This window comes from Sminthopsis crassicaudata, chromosome 4, assembly GCF_048593235.1.
Source record: "Sminthopsis crassicaudata isolate SCR6 chromosome 4, ASM4859323v1, whole genome shotgun sequence".
In the NCBI taxonomy this organism is placed as follows: domain Eukaryota; kingdom Metazoa; phylum Chordata; class Mammalia; order Dasyuromorphia; family Dasyuridae; genus Sminthopsis; species Sminthopsis crassicaudata.
Genome location: NC_133620.1, coordinates 366,962,499 through 366,974,671, shown reverse-complemented (window position 1 = coordinate 366,974,671; position 12,173 = coordinate 366,962,499). Strand labels below are relative to the sequence as shown.

The 12,173-nt window shown below is 40.5% G+C and overlaps 1 protein-coding gene across 1 annotated transcript in view; it reads right to left on the bottom strand.

Annotated features, from left to right (window-relative positions):
* Nucleotides 1-7,004, bottom strand: part of CLTC (clathrin heavy chain) — a 76,404-nt gene extending 69,400 nt beyond the window's left edge. Inside the window, exon 1 of the mRNA XM_074261964.1 lies at nt 6,510-7,004. Within this exon, the coding sequence (XP_074118065.1) occupies nt 6,510-6,551 (42 nt within the window). The 5' untranslated portion in view covers nt 6,552-7,004. The remainder of the gene's footprint in view (nt 1-6,509) is intronic.
* Between the last annotated feature and the right edge of the window lie 5,169 nt (nt 7,005-12,173).

Below are 12,173 nucleotides of genomic sequence, written 5' to 3'. Positions count from 1 at the left end.
AAATACTTTCAATTACTGATGAACTAAAGCATTCTTGCCAGATAATGTAATTCTCTATTTTTTTTTTTTTAAACAAAGAAAAGGACATCCAATGTTCAAACACATGCATGCTACTAGATCCTATATTTGTGCTATTGATTCATGAAGTTCTATTGACTGCCCTGGTCAACGGAACTTTTTTTTGTTGGGTAAAACTGTTGTTAAATTCAGGTTATAAATGCTTAAGATGTTTTAGGTTAAGTTAAGTTAAAATAAGATGAGAAATTTTAAAATTGGTATTTCATACCACAAAGTCAGTAGTCAGGTAAGCTCTCTAGTCTGAAAAGATATGATATGCATTAAAGGCTAAACATCTAAACAAAGCTTTGAAGGCATTAACAAAAAGCATTCAGTCAAGATGGAGAGAGCATCTAATTTATTGTTTTAGTAAGTGTTTAAGGAGGTAAGTACTCTCAATTAACTTTTAATAAATTTATCAGATTTAAGAAGATTACTCCTATCATTTAACATGAAGATCTATATACAATCAATAAACTCACTCTTTTGTCTAGGGGAAGAAGACAAAATAAACCTTCAGAAGAGCATGTATAAAATAGTAATAAAGTAAAAAGGTTTTCTGTCCACTTAGCATCATTATATGGGTTTCATAGATTTTTGGGGGAACTATTTTATTTTTAAATCACAAGATCAAATTTAAATTGCAAACTGACTAAAGGCTAGTTTTTCTTCCAAAGATGAATTTAAGAAGACAGTCAAGAGATAAGTAGCCAGTATTCTGGCTACTTATCTGGTAGTGTATCTCTTCTGAAGAATATATTTTCCTTCTGTATTGGTAATGTTTCTACCACTTTTCCCCAAAAAGGACCTATAAAGACCTCCACATAGAATAATCTGACCTTCTTCCTGTACCTGTCTACCAAAACTTCTGTTTAAATACAGACCAATTTTGAGTCCTGTTATCTTCACCCAGCAGGCAGATGGCAGTTGCTGACATTTGCTTTCCCAAAGCACAACCCGGGGTTACATTCAAAATAATGTGTTAATATCTAAGTTGTCATATATATTTAAGAAGCATTGCTTATTATGCAGATGCAAGGAAATGGTGCTGGCTTATAAGCACGAAGGTAAGCCAGACCAACCCATAGAACAGAAGAGGAACATGAAAAGCTGGATAATGCAGTAGTACATGAGCACTTCTTTCTTGACCCTAAAATCAGCAATTACCAAAGTGGTATATGCCACCATGAGATAAGCTGCATAAGCTTTATTGTGGCTATTAGTATGGCAAAGAAACACTATTCTGGTGTACCTACCAATCTTTTTTTTTTTTTTTAATTAAATATACACTTTGAAACCAAGGCCAATACATCCTAGAGTCTTTGTTGTTACACTATTCCTATAATATCCAATAAAATTACTCACCTTAGTGGAATATTCTGAATAATTTTGTAACACTTAGAAGACAAGAAAATTAAGTCATAGAATCATACATTTAAAGTTGGAACTGTCCTTAACAGTCCCATACTCTTATTTTTACAAAGGAAGGAACAGACCTCTAAAATCATAACTATTAAGTGACAAAGACTTGAATCCATAAGTTCTTATTCCAAGCATAGCATTCTTTTCACTGTACTACCTCACTATTACCATATAGGTCTCCTTCCAGGATTAGGTGTATGATATTTACTGGGAGAGTTATCCTTAACTAGTATAGTCTAGACCCCAAATGCTATATGCTACTATTCTCTGCTTATCTTCATGCTATGCCTACTTAACTGTGATATGGCTTCCAATTCTCATCTTGGACATCTGCACTCATGATTAGTGTGATTTCTCAATATAAATATATACCAACTTAGATCCACCATGGTGACCACTGCTCTCCAACCATTTTCATTACCTTGTTATAACACTTCTATTCTCCCCCTTTTCCACCACTAGTACCACAACCAATAATCAAATCAGCCCTACCCTTCCTAAAAAGGCTATGTCAGTAGCTTGCTCTACTGCTCCATTCACCATCTATGACTTAGCAAGCACTCCTTCCCTAGCCACCATTCTCTAACATCTACTGTCTTCAACTATTTGAAAGATTCTGGAAGGCAAAGAGTATACTGCTTTTTGTATTTGTAGCCCTAGATCTTGCCACAGTGTCAGGAACACAGTAAGTGCTTAATAAATGATATTTTATTCATAAAACATCCACCTCTCCTTCAGAACTTTTTACAATATCAAAAGAAATGTACAAGATTTTACTACAACAAAACAATTCTACAACACCATAAGTACCAAAAAAATATATCATCCTTACAAATACCCTCTTGTTTCAATTAAAATGGCTTTTCTTCTCCCCCCACCCCATCCCAATATTTTATATATATATGTCTTTCACTCAGAATCTCAGAGGTCATCTAATCCAAACTCCTCACTTTACAAATGAGCAGGAAGGTTAAGTGATTTGACTAAGAGCACATACATAAGTACTGAGAATAGGATCTGAATCTAGGTTTTCTAATGCTAGAGTTGGCGCTATTTGTTCTGAAACATGTGGCCTCTATGGATAATACATGTTTTGGAAAAGGAACTGTGGTACTGGAGCTATAAAGTGATTGTCTAATAGTTTAATGAGGAAAAGATAACATACAATCTAACAAAATCTCAACATAACTGACTGAAGAATAGGTCAATTATTTGACCTTAAATTCAGCAAGAAAGGACATTTAACACATTAGGGTTTTATTTACATCTCTAAACTATTCACCTTGATCTTTTTCCCAATTTCATTCAAATATTAATGGTCCCTATCTTTGTGGAATTTATAATAGCATTTATATTATATTAAGATTTGTAAAACAGTTCTCATGTTATTTCATTTAATCTAATATTAGCAAAGTCACAAAGGTGAATGGTACAAGGGATATTTTGATAAGGCCAAGATCTGCCCTAGTAACAGATCTAAAGAAAAATATGCCAGATAAGTTTTTAGCTGAGTGGTAGCAATCCCACCGTATTTCTTGGCTAGCACTAAGCTAGCCCTGGAATAAACAGAGGAAATTTGGATAGGTGAAAATGTGAAGATAGCATTTCAACCTCAAGAGATGGTCTGTACGAGATAAAACTAGAAGATAATTGAGTAGTCTATTCTGACTGAAACACCATTTATTACAGGTTAAGGTCATAAATATAACTTAAAATAATGCTGAAGGCTTCAAAGGCCAAGTAGAATTTACATTTTATCCTATAGGCCACTGGGAGTACAGAAGAGCAAAAAACACATGGTCAAATTTATGTGAAGAATAAGTTGTAGAAAGGAGACAGGGATAGCAGTTAAGAGACTATTATGATGTTCCAGAGGTGATTAGTACCTAAACTAGGAAGGTAGCAGGAGAAGGAGGAAGAAGAAATGAATACAAAGTCTCAAGTAGAAAATAAGAAATTCATTAGTACATTGTCATAATTTTTCTAAAAAAAAAAAAAAAAAAGAATGAGACATATCCAAAAGATCTTAAAATATATATTTAGGTTCAATGGTAGGTTTTATATCAAGTCAAATACAAGAAAATTTAAGGAATATGGTGGCAAAGTTGAACAAACCACTCAAAATAATGGAATTCTAGGCTAATCTTGAACAAATCACATCAATTATACAATAAGGAACTGAACTGGATGGCCCAAGATCCATTCTAATTCTACACAGATGACCAATCAATTATAATCAGAAATAACTGTTCTAAGAAGTAGAATGAACATTAAGTGACCAAGTTAAATATCAGTTCCATAAGCTTCCAATAGATAATCTGTTCTCAGTCACAGAGAAACAAGTTCATTCTCAACCATCAACCATATCCCTTTTTGATTACACTTTCATCTCAAGAGATTATCCATTACTACAATTTAAATGACATAGATAGGAACTTTCTTTCCTGGCATGTACTGTGGTACACCTGCTTATTCTGGAGCACACAGTTACTGTAGGAACTGGGGACGAAGGTGAAAAAGAGAAGTCTCCCAATAATTCATTATTGCTTCCTGCTTCTAAATCAAACTTGCTCTGGCAGTTCTACCACTCTACCTACACATTTCATATCTTTATTCACCAGAGAAAAGAAAGGGAAACGCCAAAGGTAAGAGCAACTGTAAACCCAAAGAACCTGGGAATACAATGGCATCTGCTATATGTGCTTTAAAAAAAAAAAAAAAAAAAAAAAAGAGGACAACAGTTTGAAGGTTGGGAATAATAAAGTTTTTTTTTTCACTCTCTGTTTCTAAAAGAAACCTCCTGTTCCAAGAGAACCTTACACATATCTCTCTCTTCAATCCCTGGAATGTCTTCTCATGAGTTAAATAAATTAACTTTTACTGATGAACATAAAGCTTGTCAATAAATATAAGTCTATACAAATCAAGTTACAGTTACTAGTTTTGCAAACATCTTAAAAAAGGTTAAACAGCCTCTATACCAAAAGCACTGTTAATAAACTGTCTTATCTAGGTTTTGTGTGTCTTGAAATTATCCCAAATTACTGATGTTGCAAACTTACTGTCCTATATACTTTTAAAGTATAATGCACAAAACTATATAAAAGGAACCCTGTAAATAACATTGAAAAAAAAAAAAAAAAATCCAAGGTCTATCCTGTCCAAATCCAATTTGTGACATACCTGGCCTATAAAGAAATCAATGAGTATAAATTAGTTTTCGATTTTAAAAATCTTTCTACCTACTCAATACATTTTTATTAAATAAGAGGGTTAATGAGTATTATTTTACCGTTGCCAAACTTTAGAAAAAGGAGGATTACAGTTTGACAGATTATCTGGTAGGCTTTATTTCTGTAGTTCAAAAAAAAAGTCATATCTGCTTTTAAAAAAAGTTCTACATACAACGGTGTGAGAAACTGCACTGCAGAAAATCTGATTAGAATATTAGTTTTCATTTCTTCTTTCTGAGTCACATTTTTCACAATATGACCATAAGGCAGATTCCACCATTAAAATCAAATTTAATATTCTGGTCTTTTTGATGCTAAAGTGTATTCTGTTACAATATAGAATGCTTTCCTCCATCCATGCTCTGAAAACTTGGACTAAGTGTTGTTCCTAGCACCATTGTTTCTTTAGTCTTTCTAAATAGTTTCTTAAACACGGGTTAAAAAAAAGAAACAGTTTCTTTTTCTCTTGCAAATATCAACAAAGATAATTTCATTAGACTAAAAACAGTAGATTCTTCCAACATGAAGTTTGCTCCTCTGTCCTAGGTGTAGTAACAAGAGTAAAAGTTAACAAAAATACTCTTAAGATGGGAGGAAGGAGGAGTTCAATGGTTAGACATCACTGCCTGATATCAATAATACTTAAAAAAAAAAACAAAAAAAAAAAACTAATTTCTGATGAGCCTGAACTAAAACAGATTATTCATTTGGGAAAATATGGTTTCAGCCAAAGTGACAGAGGCCACTGTAGAGTGGGAGTACCAAGAACAGAGGCTAAAAAAGCCTATTCTAGACCACTTCCATAATGCACCTGCCAGCAGGCACCAGCCAGATTGGCCTGCATTTTCCTACTCAAGCCCTTTGGATAGACTCCTAACATTTGGGAAGGTCTAGGTAACTAAATGACAGTGAGAACTCGGGAATTCTGCAGGTCAATAGCAAGCCAGATTCTCTCCACCTGGGGGCCCTGTTCCTTTCTGAGATAACCTCCAAGGATGCCCCCAGCTCCACCGAGCTTAACCTGGCCTCGAGCACCAGCAGGCCTGGGTGACCCCTGGGCCCTCTCACACAGTCATCATCCCTGATCCCTGGAACTAGGACCGAAGTCACGCTTTCTAGTTTCTCTAGGGGGAGGGGAACATCCTCCTTTCCCCCAAGGACCTTGTGCCCGTGGTGTGCCCGGTGGCCATAGGCCCAAGTCATCACGCTCCCTTTTGGGGGGGAGGGGGTCCGGGAGCGGTGACCTTCCCTCTCCAAAAGCTCGGGAGAGGGGGGGAGGCAGACAGCTCCCCTCTCCCTTAGAAAGGTGCCCTTCCCGTCGCAGGGAGCCGCAGAGGGAGGAGGAAAAGAGCTGCTGCTTCTCCACCTACACACACACACACACACACACACACACACACACACACACACACACACACACCTCACTCTCTCATACATTTCAGGGCGCCAACATGGGGGGGTGCATAGGAAAAACGGGAAACAGGAGGTGACAACCCCCCCCACCCCATCCCTCTGACCTCAGGTGGGGGAGGCGACTCCCGGGGAAGAGGAAAGGCCTGTCCGGCTGCGGTGTGCGCAACACCTGACAGCAGGGCGGCCACGGTCCTCGCCCTCCGGCCTCTTCGCTGGGCTCCGTCTCTAGATCCCTCACCGCATCCCCCTCCCCTCCTCCCCGCCGCCCGCCTCACCCCTAGCCGGGGCCCCCGCTACGAGCCAGGCCTGGAGCCACCCACCCCGCAGCAACCCTAACCCTGGCTCGGGCCCTCGCACCAGCCCCCGACGGGCGGCCGGCCGCACCTGGAGATGCTCCTGGAAACGGATGGGCAGGATCTGGGCCATGGCGCCTGCCGGGGGCTCCTGTCCTGCTCCTGTCACTGGGGCTGAGGGGCTGAGGCCGCCGGGGCTCTCCGCGGGGGGGAAGAGGAGGAGGGGAGGGGGGGAAGTCGGGCGCGGCGAGGCTGCTCTCTGGGGGTGCAGGCGTGGGGGGGTAGCTGGCGGGCAGGCAGACGGACGGACGGACAAGCTCTGGTCGGGGGCGGAGGCTCCTGGGGTTGGGAGAGCCGCAATGGCGGAACCGGGCGCAGCGCAGACTCCGGAAACGGCTGAGCCCGGCGGAGGGATTTCTGGGAGAGCACTTCGGTCGGTCCCAGTGCAAAGTACTCCCTCCGCCTTATGTACCCCTCCCCCAAAAAGACGACGCCCGGCTGGGCGCAGGAATTCGGAGCGCAGTGCGCAAGCCAGCCGGGCTCTTTGCTCTGACCTGCGTCGTAGTCCCTTAGGACCTCGAGGGACTATTTTCTGGACTCATCACTTTCCCCTCCCTCTCACTTTTCCTCCCCAACCCCCATCCTTTTTTTTTTTTTTCATTTTGCCACATCATGCGACAAGGGTGGAACTACGTCATTTCCGTGGGCGGTTTGGGCCCTCCCACATGCTTCCGGGTGCACGTGATGCGGGTAGGGAGGGCAAGTAGCTCCGCCGCTGCTTGGGGGGGTGGGGAGGGGCTGCTTCGTTGAGCGCGGGGATCTGGACTAGGAAGAAGCCGCGGCGACGGCGTTTTGGGTCTTGTGAGAGGGAGAAAATTCCTTCTCACCCCAACCCATATTCCAGGGACCGGCCGGCTGAGGTCGGGGTGCCAGCAGGCGAGCAGTCCTGCGAGCCTCCTCCCTCTTCTCCCCGTGACTAAGGAAAACCGCCTCTGCGTCTCGAAAGGGCGGGCGCGGGGGCCTGGCCTCAACCCAGCCAGCTGCCAGCTCACCCCCGCCTAATTTCGTGGGTGGGTGCCCCTCGGGAAGATTAAAGTCCAAATGCACCTGCTCTGCCGGAGGGGGAAACTGAGGCCCAGGCCGCAGTCCGGGCTTGCCCTTTCATTCATTCATTCATTCATTCCACAGTTCCTGCTGCGGATGGTAGGGGGAGGGGAAGTTGGCGGGCACTTGCCCTAGACCAGGTGTGGATGAAAGTAGGAAATAAAATCTGATCCTTGCCCTCGTGGACCTTAGGAGCCCGCATTCTCCGGCCTTGCGTCAGAGGGCCTTGGGAAAGCACTGCGTTTTAAGTCTAGCATAGGGCTGTGGAATCAAGAGCAGTACCAGGGTTCACATCCCAATTTCAGTCACTAGTAATACCTAGCACTTACGTAGCACTTTGAAATTTGCAAAGCCCTTGTGCAAATAACTCGACCTCACCACAATCCTGGGAAATCAGGTTCTACAATTATTCCTGTTTTACAGGCGAGGAAATTGGATGGACATCATGCTGCTAAGTGTCTGTTGGCATTTGAACTCAGATCGTCCCAATTTCAGATCTTACACAACTGTGGCTACTTTTGTGACTTTGAGCAAGTCCTAGTCCTTATCTGTAGGCTTAACCGAATGATTGCTAGTCTGCTCTTGTTCTGTGACTCTCATTGGGAGGGTAATGAGTGGTGGAGCCTACCTGTGCACCTTGAACAGAATATGACTTTTATTATAAAGTGGCCAGTAGCAATAAACTGCTTGGAACCATTTAAAGTTCTGAGAGCTTTATCATATATGAAAACATGTTTCAACCTGATCTCTTCCCCCAGTTAAGTGAACTCACCTCTCTAGTGCGGGTAAAGATGGCTAAATTATGACAAGGATTTAAATTAAGCACAAAAAAGATTTAGAATATATTAACAAGCATTGACAATCACTTGAATATCTTTGCATGGTGCAGACCAAGAGGAAAGACATGATTTGTATACGTCATAATGATTTACATTTATATAACATTTATATAGCACTTATAAATCACTTATAAAAATGAGGGGCTATTCTAATCTCAAACCTCTATCTTTAAGGCAGTGAAAACTCTAGTTCTCTTTAATGCAGATGCTGTACATGAACCAAAATCCCTTTTTGCTGCATGCGCTGTGAACTTCAGCTCCTAAAATTCTATGCCAACAGAATACAAACTGGCAATTTCTCAAAAAATGGAAATGTTATAGATGTGAGCCCAGTTATATATAGCCTATCATTAGCCTAGCAAAGTGAGGACAGGTCTATTACCAAAAGATCCTCTACCTAGTACAGGCAACAACAATTTGGAGTCATCCACTGAAATGTAGAATGGTTATAATCCTGGTCAGTGGAGAAAATGCCCAGGCTGAGGAAATTAGGAATTTGGAAGAAGTAGAAGAAATTAGACTTCCTTTTGTCTTAAAAAGTATATTCTAGAAATTTTGAAACCATGGGGAAAATATTTTGTGGATAGAGACACAATATTAACTTTTAGTGCTCTTTGTTAAAGATAACTATTGTTTTAGGAACACAAAGTGTATTATATAAAAATTATGCTTGGATTGAAACAAGGTTTTCTATGTTTTCACATGTTAATTTGAATCTTGATTTGCCATAGTTTCCAAATATAGATCATTCTTTCATGTGACAAAGAAATCTGAAAAAGGAGCCAAGACCTTGTTACTATACTTCGGGAACAATTTGCATGGCAGAAAGCCAAGTTGCATTCTTGAACCAAATACCTGAAAATAATAATGAATAGTTGAACCCATCACCAGCTACCTGCTAGCCAACTCAGAGTTGATACCTCTGAAACTTACCTTTGTCACTCTTCTCCCCTCCCTGCAATATCTGTGTGTGTCTCACCATCCAGTTTCATGGTTCTGGAAACAAAAGACTTGGGTTCAAATCCTACTTATTACTACTTGTATCTATTTGTACAAATCACTTAATCTTTCTAGCCTTGGTTTTCTCATCTGTAAAATAAAGGAATTGAACCTTGTGTTCCAAATTTTTTTTCTCCCTCCTCTCCCCTTACCTCCTCCCCTAGAAGCACATAATCCAATATATATACAGCTCTTCTATACATATTTCCACATTTATGCTGCACAAGAAAAATCAGATCAAAAAGGGAAACAAATGAGAAAGAAAAAAATGCAAACCACCACAAAAAAAAAAACAAAAAACCCGTGAATATACTATGTTGTGATGGACACAGTCCCCACAGTCTTCTCTCTGGGTGCAGATGACTCTCTCCATCACAAGACCTTTGGAACTGTCCTGAATCACCTTAATGTTGAAAAGAGCCACATCCAACAGAATTGATCATCATATCATCATCTTCTTGCTGCTGTGTATAATATTCTCTTATCACCCAAATTCTTAACAAACTCCCTCCTTACCTGCTAAATTCCATTCAGTTGCTCTTCTCTTATTCTTTCCCATCCTCACTGCAACCACCGTAGTCCAAGGCTTTAATCATCTCTTACCCCACATATATTCCTTACTTGTGATCTCTCCACTTCTACCCAGATGCCAAGATAAACACAAGTCTGACCATGTTACTATCTGCTCAGAATATTTAAGTGACTCTGTTTATTTCCTCTACAAGCTTCTTAATCATCCCTTTCCCCTAGACCTTCCCCTCTTTCTAACTTTACTACTATTGTTGAAGATAAAGCAGCTTCCTATTGAGGTAGCTAAGTGGTACACTTGATAAAATGCTGGCTCAGTAATGAAGATCTGAGTTCAGATTCCATCAACCTAGGAGTCATTGTCAACAACTCATTCTCTTTCAACCCCAGTCTCTATGCCATATCAAGTCGCTTGCCAGTCTTGTCAATTTTACCTCCCTTAGTAACTTATCTCAAATATACACCCTTTTTTGACACTGCTATCACCATCCAAAGGCCCTTTATCACCACATGCCTGAATTACTGCAATTGCCTGCTGATTGGTCTCCCAGTCACAAGTCTCTTACTACTTCATGCCATCCTCCACTCAACCAAAGTGATTTTCCTAAAGTTTAGGTCAGCCCAATTCAGCCCTCTACTCAATATTGTCTAATAGTTCCCTATCACCGCCAAGATCAAAAAACATCTATGGTGTTCAAAGTCTTTCATAACCTATATCCCATCCCCCATCTTTGTTTTCCTACACTTTTTACCTCCCTCTTCTCCCACTATTTATTTAACCCCTGACACTACCTTCCTGCTATTGCTCAAACACACCTATCCTTCCCCCTTATGTTATCTACCTTGTACATTCTACATTTCAGCCAAATTGGACTAATCTCTATGTCTAGAACTTGACATTTCATTTCTGGGCTATATGCATTTATACGGTCTATAATGCAATCTCTGTTTTTGATATTTCTTCCATCAAAGTTCAACTTAGATGTCATCTCTTCTGCCCTCCCTTTCTCAACTGTTACTCTGCCTGGTTTCTCCTTTTCTTCCTTTACTCTTTGCTCTGTATTAAACTATCTAGCTTGCCCCTAATCCCCAGTAGAATGCCCTTGAGGACAGAGACTTTGATTTTGTATGTCGTTGTATCATCAGTGCACACAATTTAATAGTTTATTTTTCCCTGCAATAGTATTTTATTTTTCCAAATACATTTAAAAATAGTTTTCAACATACATTTTTGTAAGATTTTTGGGTTCCAAATTTTTCTCCCTCCCCAAAAAAGCAAATTATCTGATATAGGTTAAACATATACAATCCTTTTAAATATTTCCATATTTGCCATGTTGTACAAGAAACACCAAAAGAGAAAAATCACAAGAAGGAAAAAGCAAACAAACTCTCTCTGGGTGCAGATGAAAATTTCCATCCCAAGTCTATTAGAATTGTCTTGAATCATCACATATAATAGAAATTTAACAAATGGTTGTTGAATATTTAGTGGGTAAATACTGTAGATGTATTTAAAGGTTTCCTATGTGTCAGAAACTGTGTTAAATGCTGGGGATACAAATACAAAATGCAGATTTCCCTATATTCAAAAAGGACAAGATCACAACCCAAATAGAGGAATGGTGGCTAGGGAGGAATATTATAGTCTTAAGTCATGGGGATGGTAACTGGATCATTAGGATAGTTCAATTGACACAGTCTTTGCAGAAACAAAGGAAGGAATGGAATTATTTCCAATGCTTGTTTCCAGAACAAGGCAGGGGAGGCATTACCCACAGTGGCAAGACAGCTGGAAATAAATGGCTGGGATAAGGAATGACCTCACAGATGAGGTCAGGAATAACCCAGCTAGATGACCTTGCTAGGATTGCTGTAGACCACTAATGGGACAAGTGCCATATCTTTCATTGTCACACAGTATCCATGCTGTTTAAATAATTCCCTCAAAGTCCTTGTCTTCTGGCTAGTCAAGGTCTTTTTCCTGTCAGGAAACATCTTCTTAGTAGCAGAGACTTCTGCTACCAGTTAGTTGGAATCCAAGACCCAACTTCTCAAAGCCAGACAAGATTTGTCTATCTCAGGCCCACTTTTCTTTCATCTTTTCTCTGAGGAAGACACAAAGGAACAAGGACACACACTCTGCCAGGTGGGAATAGCTGTTTTTTCTGTTGGCACCAAGGAGCTTCCACACCCCTTACTGGAAGTCCCGAACAGCAACAGAGTTGTATGCCACACATTCTGGAATGGAACAGAAGCACCTTTTAAACTGATACCCTGCCCTT